Raw genomic sequence first — 21797 nt, forward strand, 5'->3', positions numbered from 1 at the left:
GATACTCATAATCACACCTGCCCCCATGCACACACACATATAAGTTTGTAGGGTGAATTGTACTTGCTGAATTACATTTTATTTTGCTCAAAAACTGCATGAATCCATGTAAGATTCTGGAAGTCTGTTTTTTAGATTAGAATCAGTCTGAACATTGTGGCACAGACTGTTTCACATAGGGCACCTCACACCTTCAATGTATTATCTGGGCCGACATGACACCAGTTGTTTACGTTCACTTGAGAATATAACTTTAAAGAAGTTCTGCGAATTACATATGGAAGAACTGAAAGTAACATGTTCATTCTAAAAGATGAGAAACTTAACAAACAATCCAGGTAGTTTTCAATATATAATTTCAGTTACATCACACTGTAAACGTTTGCCATAAATTCTGTGTCTTACAATCTTATATTCCACAACCACCTGATGAAGGAGCAGCGCTCTGAAAGCTAGTGCTTCCAAATAAACCTGTTGGACGAAAAACCTGGTGTTGTGTGATTTTTAACTTTGTACACCCTGTCCAACACCAGCATCTCTAAATCATAAAGAAATTAGGGTTTGGTTAAGAAAAAGAAGGAAGCATATGTCAGGCATAGCCAGGATAGATCGAGTGAATCCTTAGAAGAGTAGAAAGGCAGTATACTTGAGAGAAATCAGGAGGGCAAAAACGGCACATGAGATAGCTTTGGCAAATAGAGTTAAGGAGAATCCAAAATATTTTTCCAAATACATTAAGGACAAAAGGGTAACTAGGGAGAAAATAGGCCCCTCAAAGATCAGCAAGGCGGTCTTTGTGTGGAACAACAGGAGATGGGGAAGATACTAAACGAGTATTTTGCGTTGGTGTTTACTGTGGAAAAGGACATGGAAAATATAGAGTGTAGGGAAATAGATGGTGACATCTTGAAAAATGTCCATATTACAGAGGAGGAAGTGCTAGATATCTTGAAATGCATAAATGTGGATAAATCCCCAGGACCTGTTCAGGTGTACCCTAGAACTCTGTAGGAAGCTAGGGAATTGATTGCTGGGCCTCTTGCTGAGATATTTGTATCATCAATAGTCACAGGTGAGATGCTGGAAGACTGGAGGTTGGTAAACGTGGTGCCACTATTTAAGGAAGGTGATAAGGACAAGCCAGGGAACAATAGATTGGTGAACAAGTTGTTGGAGGGAATCCTGAGGGACAGGATGTACATGTATTTAGAAAGGCAAGGACTGATTAGGGATAGTCAACATGGCTTTGTGCGTCGGAAATCATGTCTCACAAACTTGATTGAGTTTTTTGAAGAAGTAATAAAGAGGATTGATGAGGCCAGAGCAATAGACGTGATCTATATAGACTTCAGTAAGGTTCTCTATGGGAGATGGTTAGCAAGGTTAGACCTCATGGAATACAGGGAGAACTAGCCATTTGGATACAGAACTGGCTCAAAAGTAGAAGACAGAGGGTGGTGGTGGAGGGTTATTTTTCAGACTGGAGGCCTGTGACCTTTGGAGTGCCACAAGAATCAGTGCTGGGTCCACTACTTTTCATCATTTATGTAAATGATTTGGAGGTGAGCATAAGAGGTATAGTTAGTAAGTTTGCAGATGACACCAAAATTTGAAGTGTAGTGGACAGTGAAGAAGGTTACCTTGGATTACAATGGGATCTTGAACAGATGGGCCAATGGACTCAGGATGGAGTTTAATTTAGTTAAATGCAAGATGCTGCATTTTGGGGAAGCAAGTCTTAGCAGAACTTATACACTTAATGGTAAGGTCCTCGGGAGCATTGCTGAACGTTCATAGCTCCTTGAAAGTGGAGTCGCAGGTAGATAGGATAGTGAAGAAGGCGTTTAGTATGCTTTCCTTTATTGGTCAAAGTATTGAGTACAAGATTTGGGAGGTCATATTGTAGCTGTACAGGGCATTGGTTTGGCCACTTTTGGAATATTGCATGCAATTCTGGTCTCCTTCCTATCAATCCTTTCTATCCTTCGAAAGAGTTCAGAAAAGATTTACAAAGATGTTGCCAGGGTTGGAGAATTTGAGCTATAGGGAGAAGTTGAATTGGTTGGGCTGTTTTCCCTGGAGCGTTGGAGGCTGAGGAGTGACCTTATAGAGGTTTATAAAATCATGAGGGGCATGGGTAGGATAAATAGACAAAGTCTTTTTTCTGGGGTGGGGGAATCTATAACTAGAGGGCATAGATTTGGAATGAAAGGGGAAAGATATAAAAGAGACCTAAGGAACAACCTTTTCATGCAGAGGATGGTACGTGTATGGAATGGGCTGCCAGAAGAAGTGTTGGACGCTGGTACAACTGCAACATTTAAAAGGCATCTGGATGGGTATATGAATAGGAAGGGTTTATAGGGATATGGACTGGGTGCTGGCAGGTGGGACTAGATTGAGTTAGGATATCTGTTCGGCGTGGACGAGTTGTACCAAAGGGTCTGTTTCTGTGCTGTACATCTCTATGGCTCTAAGAATAAACCTTACTGTACAATTTTGTCATTGTTGTGGTCCTGTTCACCGAGCTGGGAATTTGTGTTGCAGACGTTTCGTCCCCTGTCTAGGTGACATCCTCAGTGCTTGGGAGCCTCCTGTGAAGAGCTTCTGTGATCTTTCCTCCGGCATTTGTTGTGGTTTGAATCTGTCGTTTCCGGTTGTCAGTTCCAGCTGTCCATTGCAGTGGCCAGTATGTTGGGTCCAGGTCGATGTGCTTATTGATTGAATCTGTGGATGAGTGCCATGCCTCTAGGAATTCCGTGGCTGTTCTCTGTTTGGCTTGTCCTATAATAGTAGTGTTGCCCCAGTCGAATTCATGTTGCTTGTCATCTGCTTGTGTGGCTACTAAGGATAGCTGGTCATGTCATTTTGTGGCTAGTTGGTGTTCATGGATGCAGATCGTTAGCTGTCCTCCTGTTTGTCCTATGTAGTATTTTGTGCAGTCCTTGCAAAAAAAAAATCCCATGCAAGGACTGCACAAAACACTACATAGGACAAACAGGAAGACAGCTAACGATCCGTATCCATGAACACCAACTAGCCACGAAACGACACAACCAGCTATCCTTAGTAGCCACACACGCAGATGACAAGCAACATGAATTCGTCTGGGGCAACACTACTTTTATAGGAAAAGTCAAACAGAGAACAGCCAGGGAATTCCTAGAGGCATGCCACTCATCCACAGATTCAGTCAATAAACACATCGACCTGGACCCAACATACCGGACAGCTGGAACTGACAACCGGAAGCGACAGATTCAAACCACTACAAATGCCGGAGGAAAGATCACAGAAGCGCTTCACAGGAGGCTCCCGAGCACTGAGGATGTCACCTAGACAGGGGACGAAACGTCTGCAACACAAATTCCCAGCTCGGCGAACAGGACCACAACAACGAGCACCCGAGCTACAAATCTTCTCACAAACTTTGAATTTTGTCATTTTATCTTGTAATTACTTAAATTTTAAACTTTGTTTTAACTTTTCCTTCCACCCAAAAGTTCTCTTCTACTTAACAGAGTCTTGAGGATTCATTCACCTCTCCTGGATCCAATCAAATCTGTCTCGCAGTTCACCAGAATTCACTTTATCTTCTCCTCAGTGTTCCAGCTTCGAGGCCTCATTTGTATAACATCCCCAGCTAACACATGAGACCTGCTTCCCACTGGTTGATAATTTTAAAAATCAGAAACATCCTTGGTTTCTGATAGTCCTCTGCTTTTGGATCCATTGCTTAAACATCTCTGACTGCTGGCAGGCATCTCTCTTTGGGCCCCAATGATTTCCAAACACAAATTGCCAACTTCCACCATAGGGTGGAATTATTGTAGGTTGTAGTTTTCCTTCCGAACTGCAAGCTAGGCAAATCTTCCAGTCATGTTTACCATCAAAAACTCTATGTCTTCAAACTGAAAATGAGTTCCCACCCACATTCCATGTGGTTAATGATAATATTTTCACTTCCTCTGCTTGATGTGCAAACTTTGTCTTACATTTATTTCTGTTTTTTTGACTCCCAGTGACATGCACACGACGCAAGACCAAAGCTGCAATTGTCTCTGTCTGTGATATTCATGGATTTGTCAGTTTTGTTTTTATTTATTAATTTGTGGGATGTGGGCATCACTGGCTGGCCAGCGTCTATTGCCCATCCCTGTTGCCCTTGAGAAGCTGGTGGTGAGCTGCCTTCTTGAACCACTCTAGTCCACCTGCTGAGGGTTGACCCACAACACCATTAGGGATAGAATTCCAGGATTTTGACCCAGTGACAATGAAGGAATAACGATATAGTTCCAAGTCAGGATGGTGAGTGGCTTGGAGAGGAACTTGAAGGTGTGGTTTTCCCATATATCTGCTGCCCATGTCCTTCTAGATGGAAGTGGTTGTGGGTTTGGAAGGTGCCGTCATAGGATCTTTGGTGAATTTCTGTAGTGCATCTTGTAGATAGCACACACTGCTGCTACTAAGCATTGGTGGTGGAAGGAGTGGATGCTTGTGCATGTGGTGCCAATCAAGTGGACAGCTTTGTCCTGGATGGTGTCAAGCTTCTTGTGTGTTGTTGAGGCTGCACTCATCCAGGCAAGTGGGGAGTATTCCATCACACTTCTGACTTATGCCTTGTAGGAGGAGTCAGGAGGTGGGTTACTCACCTCAGTATTTCTAGCTTCTGACCTGCTCTTGTAGCCACTGTGTTTATATGGTGAGTCCAGTTGAGTTTCTGGTCAATGGTGACCCTCAGAATGTTAATCGTGGGGGATTCAGTGATGGTAATAACATTGAATGTCCATGGGCAGTGGTTAGATTGTCTCTTATTGGAGATGGTCACAGCCTGGCATTTGTGTGGCACAAATGTTACTTGCCACTAATCAGCCCAAGCTTGGATGTTTTCAGATCTTGTATTTGGATATGGACTGCTTCAGCATCTGCAGAGTCGCAAATGGTTCTGAACATTGTGCAATCATTGGTGAACATCCCCACTTCAGACCTTGTCATAGAGGGAAGGACATTGGTGAAGCAGCTGAAGATGGTTGGGTCTAGGACACTACTCTGACGAACTCCTGCAGAAATGTCTTGGAGCTGAGATGACTCAACTCCAATAACCATGCCATGTTGCTATATGTCAAGTATGACTTCAGCCATTGGAAAGTTTGTCCCCGCTACCCATTAATTCCAGTTTTGCTAGGCCTCATTGATGCCAAATTTGGTTGAATGCAGCCTTGATGTCAAGGTCTGTAACTCTCACTTCACCTCTGGAATTCAGCTCTTTTGTCCATGTTTGAACCAAGGCAGTAGTGAGGTCAGGAGCTGAAGGGCCCTGGTAGAACCCAAACTGGGCATCACTGAGCAGGTTATTGATGAGCAGGTGCTGCTTGACAGCACTGTTGATGACACTTTCCATCACTTCACTGATGATTGAGAGTAGACTGATGGGACAGTAATTGGCAGGGTTGGATTTGTCCTGCTTTTTATGTACAGGACATACCTGGGCAATTTTCCACATTGTTCTATAGATGCCAGTATTGTAACAGTATTGGAACAGCCTGGCTAGAGAAACGGCAAATTCTGGAGCACAAGTCTTCAGTACTATTCAGTACTGTTGCCAAAATGTTATCAGGGCCCCGAGCCTTTGCAGTATCCTTGTCACCAACTGTTTCTTGATATCGTGTGGAGTGAATTGAACTGGCTGAAGACTGGTACCTGTAATGCTAGAGACCGCTGGAGGAGGCCGAAACGAATTATCCACTCAATACTTCTGGCTGAAGATTGTTGCAAAAGCTTCAGCCTTTTCTTTTGCATTGACGTGCTGGAGTCTTCCATCATTGAAGGTGTGGATATTTGTGGCACCTCCTCCTCCAGTGAGTTGTTTAATTGAGCACCACCATTCACAACTAGATGTGGCAGGACTGCAGAGCTTAGATCTAATTCATTGATTGTGAGACCACTTAGCTCTGTCTATCACTTGCTGCTTATGCTGTTTGGCATGCAAGTAGTCCTGTTTTTCCTTTCACCAGATTGATACCTCATCTTCAGATATGCCTGGTGCTGCTCCTGGCATGCCCACCTACTCTCTCCATTGAACTAGGGTTGGACCCTGGTTTGATGGTAATGGTTGAATGGAGGATATGCCGGGCCATGAGGTTACAGATTGTGCTGGACTGCAATTCAGTTGATGTTGATAGCCCACAGTACATCAAGGATGCCCCATCATGAGCTGTTCAATCTATTTGAAGTCTGTCCCATTTAGCACAGTGGTAGTACCACAAAACACAATTGAGATTATTCTTAATGTGAGGGCAGGACTTCATCTCCAGAAGGACTGTGTGGTGGTTGCACTTACCGATACTGTCATGGACAGATGCATATGCAGCCATCAGATTGGTAAGGATGAGGTCAAGTATATTTTTCCTTTTTGTTAATTCCACTACCACCTGCCAAAGACTCAGTCTAGCAGCTATGTCTTTAGGACTTGACCATCTCGATCTGTAGTGCTGCTACCTTGCCATTCTTGGTGGTGGTCATTCAAATACCCCACCCAGAGTACATTTATTGCACTTGCCATTCTTGCTTCCTTTAAGCATTGTTCGACATGGAGGAGTACCGATTCATCACCTAAGGGAATGGTACATGGTAATCAGCAGGAGGTTTCCTTGCTCATGTTTAACCTGAAGCCATGAGACTTTATGGGGTCTGGAGTCAGTGATGAAAACTCCCAGGGTAACTCCCCCATAACTGTATACCAATGTGCCACCACCACTGCTAGGTCTGTCCTACCAGTGGTATCGGACATATCCAAGGGTGGTGATGGTGGTGTCTGGGACATCACCCATAAGATATGATTTGTAAGTATGACTATATCAGGTTGTTGCTTGACTAGTCTCTGAGGCAACTCTCCCAACTTTGGCACTAGTCCTCAGTTGTTAGTGAGGAGGACTTTGCAAGGTCGTCAGGGCTGTTTCTGCCACTGTCTTATCCAGTGCCTGTACAACTGTAAAACCTGCGGCCACACCTCCTCCCTCACCTCTATTCAAGGCCCTAAAGGAGCCTTCCACATCCATCAGAGTTGTACTTGCACATCCACTAATATCATTTATTGTATCCGTTGCTCCCGATGCGGTCTCCTCTACATTGGGGAGGCTGGGCGCCTCCTAGCAGAGCGCTTTAGGGAACATCTCCGGGACACCCGCACCAATCAACCACACTGCCCCGTGGCCCAACATTTCAACTCCCCCTCCCACTATGCCGAGGACATGGAGGTCCTGGGCCTCCTTCACCGCCGCTCCCTCACCACCAGATGCCTGGAGGAAGAACGCCTCGTCTTCCGCCTCGGAACACTTCAACCCCAGGGCATCAATGTGGACTTCAACAGCTTCCTCATTTCCCCTTCCCCCACCTCACCCTAGTTCCAAACTTCCAGCTCAGCACTGTCCCCATGACTTGTCCGGACTTGTCCTACCTGCCTATCTCCTTTTCCACCTATCCACTCCACCCTCTCCTCCCTGACCTATCACCTTCATCCCCTCCCCCACTCACCCATTGTACTCTATGCTACTTTCTCCCCACCCCCACCCTCCTCTAGCTTATCTATCTCTCCATGCTTCAGGCTCACTGCCTTTATTCCTGATGAAGGGCTTTTGCCCGAAACGTCGATTTCGAAGCTCCTTGGATGCTGCCTGAACTGCTGTGCTCTTCCAGCACCACTAATCCAGAATCTGGTTTCCAGCATCTGCAGTCATTGTTTTTACCTCCCTTATCCAGTGCCTAGGTCAATGCCAGCTGATCTGTCCAGTTTCATTTCTTTGAGACTTTGCAGTGATTGGTACAACTGAATGGCTTGTTAGGCCATTTCAGAGGGCAGTTGGGAGTCAACCACAATGCTCTGAATCTGGAGACACAGACATTTCCCTGAAGGACATTAATGTTAGTAAACTAATACTCAACACTGGAGCTCCCCTGGGGTGCGTACTCAGCTCCTTACTGTACTCACTGTATATCCATGACTGCATTGCTAAATACCAGACTAATGCCATTTACAAGTTCGCAGATGACACCACCATAGTCAGTCGAATTTGATATTCCATGAATGGATTAACATAAATTAAAATACTTTACACAGTCACCCAAATTGAATTTTCTCATTTTAGTCTACCTGTAAAAATACAGAAAAGTTAAAAGACCCAGTCTCTACAAAATTAGAAAGAAAAAAAGTTTTTTTTAGTAAAAGTGACTATAAAAGATTGTCATTAAAATCCAACTGGTTTGTTCATGAATTTTTTGGGAAGGAGATCTGCCGCTCTTATCTAACCATAAAGCAACTTGATTGCTTCTTAATTTGCCTTCCAAACTAAAGGCACACAGTTGTACCAATTTTTAGCTCACTACTAAGAGCAACATAATGTGTATTAAATACCGCCATTGCCAGTAACACTCACTTCTAGAGAGTGTTTTTATTAAAACACAGAGGGAGGGAGAGTCAGTCACAGATTGTTCTGATGCACCATGATGGCAGGCTCACAGTGGCAGTAGATTTATTTCCTGTTTCTATGACTGCATGTAATGGAATAAGTGGCAAGAATTAAAAGCAAAAAGAATGTGGTCAAATGATTAATCCTCTTTGTACTGAGTGCCAAAGAAGATTAGTTACCAATACTTGGTTGCATCTATCAGATTGAATACCGCCATGTGATTTGTAGTCACAGTGCCTCATCCTATTCATTAAAGGAATCACTGGTGTCGATCAGCTGTGGGTCCCATGCACAGCAGGCATGCTACAATATGTTGTGTTGAATTGCATTGGTGTAGTGGACTCATCTGTTAACTATATTTCCAGTTGACTGTAGGTCTTCCTCTCTCCTCTCAGGGGTGCTGGCGCAAGATCACAGTGGATGATACTATGCCCTTCGACAAAAATGATAAACTGCTGCTTCCATCTTCAACCTGCCTGGGCGAGCTTTGGCCAATGTTGCTGTCGAAAGCTCTCATAAAGCTTGCAAGCATTGAGTATGTTAAAGCCGTTTCTTTGAGGATGGTTATTAATAATAAGTTCAGCATTTTAATTCTTAAAACTTCTGTGTACTATCAGTAAAAAGTATCTCCCTACCTTCCAAATTGCACTGAAGTGAAATCTGCAATCTACTGTACATTCTATAATCATTAAAGATGGAATTTTCTATCACATACATTCCACTTAGAATCATAGAATCAAAAGCACAAAAGGAAGACACTCAGCTCATTATACCTGTACTGGCTCTTTGATAGAGCTATTTGATTAATCCCATTTTCATCTTCTTTCCCCGAAGCCTTGCATTTTATTTTTGTCAGGTATTTAACCAATTCCCTTTTGAAAATGCCTGTTGCGTCTGCAACATCTTCCTTCTTCAGCATTGCATGATACACAAAGTAACTCTTCTTCATTCCCTTGTTGCCATTTTTTCAAATTTTTAAATCTGTGACTCTCCTGACATTTACTCTGTCAGCTGGGGATTTGGTTCTGGGGTGAGGTGGGGGGAGGGTAGATTTGGAAACTAGTGAAGTAGGACGAAAGGTCGACACAACATTGAGGGTCGAAGGGCCTGTACTGTGCTGTACTGTTCTATGAAATCTGGGGACACCTGGGATGTCCTGGAGAGGAATTGATCCTCCTGGGAGCAGGCATGGTGGAGACGGAGGAATGGGGATTAAGGGATTGCGTTTTTACAGCAGTAGGGGGAGTAGGAGGAGGTGTAGTCAACGTAGCTGTGAAAGTTGATGGGTTTAAAATAGATGTCCGTGTTGAGTCGGTTGCCAAAGATGGAGTCAGAGAGGTCCAGGAAGGGGAGGGAAGTGTCGGAGATGGTCCATGTGAACTTGAAGTCAGGGTGGAAATGTTGGTGAAGTTGATGAACTGATCAACCTCCTCGTGGGAGCATGGGGTGGTGCTGATACAGTCATCAGTGTGGCAGAGGAAAAGGTGGGGAGTGGTGCCGGTGTAACCATGGAAGATGGACAGTTCCACATATCCTGCAAAAGAGGCAGGCATAGCTGACACACATATACGTGACCATGTCTACCTCTCTGGTCTGTAGGAAGTGGGAGGATTCGAAGGTGAAGTTGTTGAGGGTGAGGACAAGTTCTGCCAATCAAATGAGTGTGTCAGTGGAGGGGAACTAGTTAGGATGGCAGGAGAGGTAGAGATGGAGGGGTTGTAGGCCTTTACAATGGGGAATGGATGTGTATAGGGACTAGATATCCACGATGAAAATGAGGACCTAGGGGCTGGGAAATTGAAAGTGATAGAGAAGGTGGAGGATATAGGTGGTGATCTGAACATATGTGAGAGTTCCTGAAGCAAGGGGGACAGGACGGTGTCAAGATATGAGGAGATGAATTCAGTGGGGCAGGAGCAAGTGGAGACGAGAGGTCAAGCGGGGCAGTCAGGTTTGCGGATTTTGGATAAGAGGTAAAACTCAGCCTTGCAGGATTGGGGAATTATGAGGTTGGAGGTTGTTAATGGGAGATTCCCTGAGGTGATGAGGTTGTGGATGGTTTGGGAGATGATGGTCTGGTGATGGCAGGTGGGGTAATGGTCCATGGGTGAAAGGAGGAGGTGTCCATGAATTGGCATCTGGCTTTGGTGAGATGGAGGTCAGTGCACCATACTACCACTGCACCACCCCTGCCCCCACCCCTTGTCAGCTGGTTTGATGGTGAGGTCCATCTACCAAACTGCATCATCTTATATTTATCAGGGTGAAACAACTATCTGCCACTGTGCTGCCCATCTGACCAAACCATTTATATCCTCCCATAACCTAACACTTCACTCTTCACTGTCAACCATCCAGTGAATCTTTGTGTCATCTGGAGACTTACATATTATCCCCACCACATTCTCATCTGCATCACTTATTAATGTCACAAACACTAAGGGTCCAAGCAGTGATCATTGTGGTACGCTGCTGCATGCAGGGGTCCAGTCACAAAAACAATCTTCTCCCACCATCCTCTGCCTCCTATCACTAAGCCAATTTTAGATCAACAATTTACCTGGATCCCATGAGCTTTTATCTTTATCAGTTTCCCATGCTGAACTTTGTCAAAGGCCTTGCTGAAATCCATATAAATAACATCTACTGCCCTCGCCTCGTCCAAACACTTGGTCACCTCCTCAAAAGATTCCACCAGATTTGTTCGGCATGACCTCCCTCTGCTGGTAATGCTGACTGACCTTGTTCAACTCTTGCCTCTCTAAATGGAGATTTTTTTTTCTTTCACTATTTTCTTCAAAAGTTTCCTTACCACTAATGTTAGATTCATTGGAATATAGTTCCCTGGTCTATCTCTATCATCTTTCTTGTAAACTGGAATCACATTAGATGTCCTGCATTCCTCTGTCACCTCCCCTGTGGCTAAAGATGATTTAAATTGTGGGTCAAGCCTCGATATTTCCATAATTTTAGTATAATTTTAATTTAATTGCCTTTATAATATCATGTCCATCAATTTCCTGTTTCCTGCTGAATTTGTTTAGGCGGAAGTGTGTCCTGCAGATGCTGGAGATTAGAGTCAAGATTAGAGTGGTACTGGAAAAGCACAGCAGGTCAGGCAGCATCCGAGGAGCAGGAAAACCGATGTTTTGGGCAAAAGCCCTTCATCAGGAATTCCTGATGCCGGGAACGTCGATGTTCCTGCTCCTCGGATGCTGCCTGACCTGCTGTGCTTTTCCAGCACCACTCTAATACAGAATTTGTTGGTCTCTTTGTGCCACAGCATGATCATTATATTCTTACATATCTTAACCTGATTACTTAGTCTATCTGTTAATTTTGTCATGTACGTTGCAGTGCAATTCAGTCTTTGAGCTGCAAATGTGTTTTTTGAATACAATGTCATGCTATTAAAGTGTTTGCAATTCTCAAGAATATAATCCCAATTTCTCTAGTATCACTACACAACTGAAGTTGCCATTCACTATTGATGTTTTAGTGCACCTCTTCAGCATCCTCTCCAAGGGCACTTCCTTAAATGTGGCGTCCATATTTGATTTATAGGTCAGCCAGTAGGCAGCGTGGTAGGACAGTGCATTGACACATCATATTACAGCATCATCTGTTATCAATATCTGTTGGTAGCATTTACAGCCAGCGTGTCCATTGAAATACCACCATCCACATTTTAACACTATCTGGATCCTGAAGGTATTGGATTTTCCTGCAAGGGATGCAGCAGAGTCAGAAGTGTGCAGGACGTGGCTACAGCAAACATTACTCATGCAGTGGCCCTACTCCCAGAAAAAATTACTGTAGGTCTGAGGAGCCAGTCACAGTTTCCAAAAATACATTTCTGCTCTTCACAATTAATACTTCTAGGCCTTGTTTTGTAAAAGACTTCTGTATTGCAAGAATGATCTAGTAACCTACTCTGTAAAACAGTTACAAGGTTAACAGAGCTGAAAGTGTATAAGACTGAACAGGCTGCTGTTCGTTTATCTTAGAAAAGAGAAAACTAAGAGATCACCTGATAGAGATTTCTAGAATTTTGAACATCTTGAGAACAAACTTTAATAACATTCTGGCCAGATAGTGTCAGCACAACTAAACACAATGCCCCTGACAGACTTTCCAAACCCTGCAGGCTGCTAAATCCCATCATAGTTGTCTCAGAGTAAAACGACACGGTTATCTGCTGCTTCTTGACAAGGAGATTTGACACGAAATAGATTCACTAGCTAAAGCAACCTTAAGCAGTGCCTTCAGTTTGTTATTTTGAACAGGCATCAAAATGCATTGTTTCAAGTTTAGGATCTTATGCTGTATATTATGTAAAATATATTACATCCTGGTTATTCATGTAAGTGGTCCAAATATTCTAGATTCAGCCATGCACTCATTCTGCCCAATGTCTCTGTATGGAATAGTATACTCTGGGGTGTCACAATTCAAGCTAAATTGTTAAGAAATGTCTGAGAAAAAGATTTAATTTTAATAAAAACTGAGCAAGTAAATCCCATTCCAGGGCAACGGCACCTTGATCTGACACACTGAACTGAGCCAGAGTTGGAAAAGGGTATTGAACACTGTTGCATCCAATTAGTTACATCACAATTCAGCAACTTCGCAAACTAATAATTTTGCTTAGACCTTACTTTATTTTCAGACATTTTGAATTCCATACAGAGTTTGAGGCAAGTGGGAAAACATTAATTGTACCAAGATGTAAATAAATCACAGCTTTAGTACAGTGATGATATTCTTGCATCTAAGTCAGAAGTTGAGTTCAAGTTGCATTGAAGAGTCTTGAGCACAGAATAAAGGCTAACAATGTAGTGTAGTCCCTGGGGAGTACTACTCTTCTGCAGCTGCAGTCTTTTGACTGAGACATTAAACCAAGACCCTGACTGATCTCTCAGATGGATGTAAATTGTCACATGATTAAAAACCTATTTCTACTTAGGAACTTGCTGAACAACTTCTATGACTAATGTGCCTTTTAAAAAATGTTGTGAAAAATGTTCTAATCACTAAATTTAGTGGTGATTTAATTGGCAGCCCTCGCTATAATACAAAATATTGAATGTGCTACATTTCCACACATTGGTGAGTCATTGTGTTTGTCAAAGTAGAATAACTTATACTTACCTTCCTTGTTCTCCCTGTGACCATGGTGAAAAAGTACCCTTTTTTTTCTGTTTATAAAACTAAACAACTGTCATTGTCTCTGATTGGTAGAAAAAAACTCGATGTTCATAATTAAGAAGGAGGGTCTACTCTCCACTCCTCCACCTCTGGTCTCATGTAACAACCCTCCCTTTGTTGCAATTATAGAACATAGAACATAGAAAAATACAGTGCAGTACAGGCCCTTTGGCCCTCGATGTTGCGCTGATCCAAGCCCACCTAACCTACACTAGCACACAATCCTCCATATGCCTATCCAATGCCTGTTTAAATGCCCATAAAGAGGGAGAGTCCACCACTGCTACTGGCAGAGCATTCCATAAACTCTCAACTCGCTGAGTAAAGAATCTACCCCTAACATCTGTCCTATACCTACCACCCATTAATTTAAAGCTATGCCCCCTCGTAATAGCTGACTCCATACGCGGAAAAAGGTTCTCATGGTCAACCCTATCTAAACCCCTAATCATCTTGTATACCTCTATCAAATCACCCCTAAACCTTCTTTTCTCCAATGAAAACAGCCCCAAGTGCCTCAGCCTTTCCTCATATGATCTTCCTACCATACCAGGCAACATCCTGGTAAACTTCCTCTGCACCCGTTCCAGTGCCTCCACATCCTTCCTATAGTATGGCGACCAAAACTGCACACAATACTCCAGATGTGGCCGCACCAGAGTCTTATACAACTGCAACATGACCTCAGGACTCCGGAACTCAATTCCTCTACCAATAAAAGCCAGTAAGCCATATGCTTTCTTCACCGCACTATTTACCTGGGTGGCAATTTTCAGAGATCTGTGTACATGAACACAAGATCCCTCTGCTCATCCACACTACCAAGTTTCCAACCATTAGCCCAGTACCCCATCTTTTTGTTACTCATACCAAAGTGAATCACCTCACACTTACCCATATTGAACTCCATTTGCCACCTTTCTGCCCAGCCCTGCAGCTTATCTATATCCCGCTGTAACCTAACACATCCTTCATCACTGTCAACAACTCCACCGACTTTCGTATCATCTGCAAACTTGCTCACCCAACCTTCTAGCCCCTCCTCCAGGTCATTTATAAAAATGACAAACAGCAATGGTCCCAAAACAGATCCTTGCACAACTCCGCTAGTAACTGCACTCCAAGATGAACCTTTACCATCAACTACTACCCTCTGTCTTCTTCCAGCCAGCCAATTCCTAATCCAAACCTCCAACTCACCCTCAATGCCATACCTCCATATTTTTTGCAGTAGCCTACCATGGGGAACCTTATCAAACGCCTTACTAAAATCCATATACACCACATCTACCGCTTTACCCTCGTCCACCTCCTTAGTCACCTTCTCAAAGAATTCAAGAAGGTTTGTGAGGCACGATCTGTCCTTCACAAAACCATACTGACTATCCTTGATCACATTATTCCTATCCAGATGTTCATAAATCCTATCCCTTACAATTCTCTCTAAGACTTTGCCCACAACAGAAGTGAGGCTCACTAGCCTATAGTTACTAGGGTTATCCCTACTCCCCTTCTTGAACAAGGGAACCACATTTGCTATCCTCCAGTCTTCTGGCACTATTCCTGTAGACAACGAGGACATAAAAATCAAGGCCAATGGCTCTGCAATCTCCTCCCTTGCTTCCCAGACAATCCCTGGATAAATGCCATCAGGCCTAGGGGACTTAGCTATTTTCACCCTTTCCAGAATTTCCAACACCTCTTCCCTACATACCTCAGAGCCGTCCATTCTAATTAATTGTGACTCAGTATTCACATCGGCAACAATGTCCTGTTCCTGAGTGAATACTGACGAAAAGTATTCATTCAGTGTCTCCCCAATCTCTTCAGCCTCCACACGCAACTTCCCACTACTATCCTTGACTGAACCTATTCTTACCCTAGTCATTCTTTTATTCCTGACATACCTATAGAAAGCCTTTAGGTTTTCCCTAATCCTACCAACTAAGGACTTTTCATGTCCCCTTCTTGCTGCTCTTAGCTCTCTCTTCAGATCCTTCCTGGCTACCTTATAACTCTCAATCGCCCCAATTGAACCTTCACGTCTCATCTTTACATAGGCCACCCTCTTCCCTTTAACAAGGGATTCCAACTTCTTATTAAACCGCGGCTCCCTCACACGACCCTTTCCTCCCTGCCTGGCAGGTACATACTTATCAAGGACACTCAATAGTTGCTCCTTGAACAAGCTCCACATATCAATTGCGCCCTTTCCTTGAAGCCTACTTTTCCAAGGTACGCATCCTAAGTCGTGCCTCACCGCATCATAATTTCCCTGCCTCCAGCTATAACTCTTGCCCTGCAGTGCACACTTATCCCTCTCCATCACTCGAGTAAAAGTCACCGAATTGTGGTCACTGCCCCCAAAGTGCTCACCTAATTATGCTTTCAGCCACCTGGGCTCTACACACTGAAAGTTCTTCTGTATACTTTGCATGCTGCACATGTCCATCTCTCTTGAAAACCTATTACTTTCACCACTCCTTAGAAATTATTTTCCTTGGTATGTTGTTCAATGTTGACTTTACCCCTGTGAAATCCCTTGAGATATTGGTCTCTGACAAAGAAGCTCCATTAAAGCAAATTGCTTTTGAGAAAACAGCATTAAAACCTAGCTAATTAGCATTTTTAGATAGTCGCGTGACTACACTTCAAATTAAAACACTTTTTTTTCACTTCTTAAAAATATGCATAATTGCATTAATGAAAGTGTAAATAACAGAATATAGGAAGTAGGGGCTCACCTCCAAAGAACACAAGACAAAAATAATCACATCGCAAGTTAAAAAAGGAACAAGAAAGTTGAAAACTATTAAACATAACATAAGATGAAAAGAAAACAACTTACATTTATAGAGTCACACAGCATGAAAACAGACCCTTCGGCCCAACTTGTCTGCACCAACCAGACATCCTAATCTGACCTAGACCTATTTGCCAGCATTTGGCCCATATCCCTCCAAACCCTTCCTATTCATATATCCATCCAAATACCTTTTAAGTGTTGTAATTATACCCACCTCCATCACTTCCTCTGGTAGCTTGTTCCATTCATGTGCCATCCTCTGCTAAAAAAAGTTATCCCTCAGGTCCTTTTTAAATCTTTCCCCTCTCACCTTAAACCTATGACCTCTAGTTTTGAACTCACCCACCCTAGGGAAAAGACCTTTGCTATTCATCCTATTCATGCCCCTTATGATTTTATAAACCTCTATAAGGTCACCCTTCAGCTTCTGACACTCCAGAAAAAAAAGGGCTCAGCCCATTCAGCCTCTCCCTATAGCTCAAACCCTCCAGTCCTGTTGCGCCTTTCACAATCCCAGCATGTCCCAAAATACTTCACAGCCATCAAATTACTTTTAAAGTGTGGCCACGAGTGCAATGTAGGACATGCAAGGGATACTTTTCACATTGCAAGATCACAAAAAAAAGCTTTGTGACAATGACTGGTGAATCTTTCAGTGGCGTTGTCTTAGGGAAAAATGGGGAGAATTACCCTGCTTTTGCATCCACCTAAGAAAAAAAAATGGGGCCTCAGCTGAACATATCATCCGAAGTTTAGTACTTCCAACAGCCCCCTTGTCCTGTTCTAGATGCCATTCTTGAGTGGATTCACATCTTTTACTAAAAGGTGAGAGTGCTACCAACTGAACCACAACTGAAATGCAGTAACATAATTAATATTTGTCATCATTATTGCTAGATTTGACTACCAAGACTGAGGCTGTACTTCTAGCAATGAGATTGCTAAATAGCATAGGCCTCTGTGAATTCACCTGAGTTATTTGGCATTTGCTGCTGAACATCAAGCTTACTGATGCCGAGTTCTGGTAACACTAAGGTCTGTAATTGTGTATTAACAGCATGAGTAATACAGGAAAGAAAGAACTGGGGGAGTTCACAGTTTTGCACGCACTGACAGGCTGGCATCCCGAGATCATCCCACTCCGGTAAGCAATTGTGGGAAAATTAATTTGCATGTCCCAGGTTAAATCAATTAGTTACTGTATTTATTAACTTGCATATTGGAAATAAGGTAGATGTTAGATTTTAAATGGACTTGTGTAAACTATTGTGTGACAATATAACTGTTATACCACTATAACCTAGAATTTGTGATTGAATACTCCCAAAGCACACATCAAATGGCAAATGTGATCCAAAGAGATCTCATGGAATTCTCAGCAACTCCCTCAAGTGTTAATAAGATGGGTCATCAAAATTTAAAAGCTTCACAAGGAATCACAGTTCTTCACCCTTGCCAATATGGCCTTGAAACTCCCTCTCAAAAGTCTTTCCATCATGGACTACATCAATGACTGCTCCAATTTTGGCCGCCCTCCTTTCCTGAGTCGACATTCTCTTGCATTCCAGAAACTGTTGTCTAGCACTCAATCTGGAATTGAGTCCAATGATGACCGTGAATACATTATCAATTGTCAGGAAAATCACATCTGGTTCACTAATGCCCTTTAGGGAAAGAAACTGCTATCCTCACCTAGTCTGGCCCACATGTGACTCCAAACCCACAGCAAATGTGGTTAATTCTTTAAGTGTCTTCTGGGTAATTAGGATGGGTAATAAATGCTGGCCTTACTAGCAATGCCCATGGCCTGTGAATGAATACTAAAAAAAAACTCAGCATAACTCAGCTGTTCACCAAGAGCTAGCCTCACCGAGCCAGTCCTATTGATTTTCCCTGAGCTCCAATCTTGCTCAGTTACTGGATTGTTGGGACTTCATTGATAATATATTCTTTTATTTTCCTGATGATGATTGATGCCAGGCAAGGTGGCCTGAAGTAACCTTTTTTGTCCCTCCCTCCTAGTTTGAAAAGCAGTGTTACACTTACCGACATCCAATTGCTGGCACTATTTTAGAATGTCGGGATTTTGGAAAATCAACATCAGTGCATTTACTGTCTCTGCAGCTTCCTCTTTTTGCCCCCCAGGATGAAGTCTGTAAGGTTCTGGGAATGTGTTGATTTTTAGCCCATTCCTTAAATTTCTGTAGCATCAGCAGGGAAAACTTATTAATTAGTTTATGTTCCTTGCTATTTTTAAACCTTAAGTCACCTTCTATTTCTGCTATGTTATTTGTGAGACTTCTGTTGTGAAGGCAGACACAATATTCTCATACAATCACATAAGTGTTAAAGTGCAGAAAGTGGCTATTCAACCCAATGTGCCTGCGCCAGCTCATTAATGAGTATCAGTACCTAGTGCCAATGCTTTTAATCCATACCCTTGCACACGACTTATTTTTTCCATAAAATCATCTGATGCCTTTTGCATACTTTAATTGAAGCTGCCTCCATCACATTTCCAGACAATGCATGTAGGTTTGCTCGCTGAACTGGAAGGTTCATTTCCAGACTTTTCATAACCCTACTAGGTAACGTCTTCAGTGGGCCTCTGGGTGAAGTACTGTTGATAATTCCTGCTTTCTATTGAAATGTTTGGGTTTCTTTGGGTTGGTGATGTCATTTGCTATGGTGACATCATTCATCTGATGATGTCATTTCCTGTTCTTTTTCTCGGGGGTGGTAGACGGGGTCTAACTCGATGTGCTTGTTGATAGAATTTCAGTTGGAATACCATGCTTCTAGGAATTCTCGTGCATGTCTCTGTTTGGCTTGTCCTAGGATGGATGTGTTGTCCCAGTCGAAGTGGTGTCCTTCCTTATCTGTATGTAAGGATACTAGTGAGAGATGGTCATGTCATGAACATCAACCAGCCACAAAACGACATGACCCTAGGACAAGCCAAACAGAGACACGCAAGAGAATTCTTAGAAACATGGCATTCCAACTGGAACTCTATCAACAAACATATCGAGTTAGACCCCCATTTACCACCTCCTGAGCAAAAGAATGGGAAATGACATCACCACAGGAAATGATGTCCCATAGCAAATGACATCAACCCAAAGAAACCCAAACATATAAATAGAAAGCAGGAATTATCAACAGTGCTTCGCCCGGAGGCCCATTGAAGATATTACCTAGTATGGTGACAAAACATCTGGAAATGAACCTTACAGCTCAGTGAGCAAACCTATATCCAGAACCTCAACCTGAGCTACAAATCTTCTCAAAACTCCTATTTCCTGACAATGCCTCCCATATCCTAACTACTTGCTGACCGACAAATCTTTTCCTCACTTCATCTTTGCTTCTTTTGCAGATCAGTTTAAATCTATACCTGTTAGTTCTTGTTCCTTTATACAACTGGGGCCAGTTTCTCCATGTCACCTCTTTTCAGTCCACTCCTGGGTTTGAAACCCTTTATCAAATCTCTTCTTAGTTGTTTTGTCTCAAAGGAGAACAGTCCCAAGTTCTTCATTCTGTCTTCATAACTGAGGTTTCTCATCCCTGGAACCATTCTTATAAACCACTTCTGTACTTCCTCCAATGTATTCATATCCTTCCTATAATGTGACACACAGAACTGTTCACAATACTCTAGCTGAGTTTTCTAAACATGACTAGTAATCCATGGATGGATCTCTCTTGCTATTTTTTTCATGGAACGTATATGTATTGAAAATTTTGAACCATTTCTTTAAATGTTTCCCATTGTTTAGTTAATGCCAAACAATCTATTTATACAAACAATCTTAGACAGCTTCCCTCCTTCATAATCACGCTTTGGCTTTACTTAAGTTTGGGATTCTTGTTTTGGATTTGAGAATGTTGCTCTCAAACTTGACAAGGAAGTCTGTTGTATAATGTTTACGCTTATTGAGCTGATATTTTACAGTGAGATTACTAATTAAATCTGCCTCATTATCCAATACTCTATGTAAAATAGGCTTTGAGCTATTTGGCTTAACACATTCAGTTCCAGCAAACTGTTACGAACATAGTCTACAAGCACAAGTTCCAGACTACCTTTGTCAATTTGATTTTGTTCGTTGATGTGAAGGTTGAAGTCTCCCATGTTTATTACATTGTCTTTATTAAAATCTCCAATATTGTTTTGCTTGGTATTCTGCCTAAACAGAAAACTTCTATTAGAAGCATTATGGAAATATAGAAAATAGGGGCAGAAGTAGGATATTTAGTCCTGGTCTTCCAGTCAGTGTGGTTATGACTGATCATTCAATTCAGTGTAATGTTTTTGCTTTCTTCCCATACCCTTTGATTCATTTAGTCCTAAGAACTATATCTAACTCCTTCTTGTAAACATTAAATGTTTTGGCCTCAACCACTTCCCTCAAACACCTTGTTGAAGAAATGTCTCCTTCTTTCAGTCCTAAATGGTCTACCCTGGAACCGTAAGTTATGACCTTGGTTCTGGATTCCCAATCATCAGAAACATCCTTCCTGTGTTCACCTGTCTAGATTTTATAGATTTCTATGAGATCATCCTCATTCTTCTAAAATCCAGTAAATATAATCCTAACCGATTACAGTCTCTCTTTATATGTCAGTCCTGCCATCCCAAGAGTCAGTCTAGTGATCAGCACTCCCTCTGTTGCCAGAACATCCTTCCTCAGATAAATTAAGACAAAAATTACACATGATACTCCAGGTTTAGTCTCATCAAGGCCCTATGCAATTGCAAGACATTTCTGATCTTGTATTCAAATTCTCTCACTAGGAAAGCCAACATACCATTTCCCATCTACATTGCCTAATGCACCTGCAAGCTTACATTCAGCAACTGGTGTACAAGGATACCCATCCTCCCTTTCCCAATCTATCACTATTCAAATAGTAGTCTACCTTTCTGATTTTGTTACCAAAGTGAAAAATCTCACTGTCATTCACATTACGCTTCATCTGCCATACATTTGCCCACTCAGTCAACATATCCAAATCACACTGAAGTATCTCTGCAATCCACAGTCAGTTCACCCTCCCATCTAACTATGTGTCATTTGCAAACTTGGAAATATTATATTTAGTTCCTTTCTCTAAATGGTTAATACTATCAACTAATCCCATCAAACATTTCAAACCCTTCTTTTTCCCAATCTTTACACAAACTGATTCTATTTCCCAAACTTCTGAGCCAAGATCCATACTTACCACTTTTCTTATATTACCTTTTATTATCAGGACCATTCCTCCTTTCCCACCTTTTTGACATGTTAAGGAAGCTGGAATATCTATTTCAA

At 42.4% G+C, this 21797-nt stretch overlaps 1 protein-coding gene across 1 annotated transcript in view; it reads left to right on the plus strand.

The window, feature by feature from the left end:
- The window catches only part of adgb (androglobin), a 332059-nt gene that overhangs the window by 133976 nt on the left and 176286 nt on the right, over positions 1–21797 (plus strand). The window contains exons 7-8 of the mRNA XM_072581648.1: positions 8861–9000; positions 17537–17623. Of these exons, the coding sequence (XP_072437749.1) occupies positions 8861–9000; positions 17537–17623 (227 nt within the window). The remainder of the gene's footprint in view (positions 1–8860; positions 9001–17536; positions 17624–21797) is intronic.

Source organism: Chiloscyllium punctatum, chromosome 11, assembly GCF_047496795.1.
Source record: "Chiloscyllium punctatum isolate Juve2018m chromosome 11, sChiPun1.3, whole genome shotgun sequence".
Classification (NCBI taxonomy): Eukaryota; Metazoa; Chordata; class Chondrichthyes; order Orectolobiformes; family Hemiscylliidae; genus Chiloscyllium; species Chiloscyllium punctatum.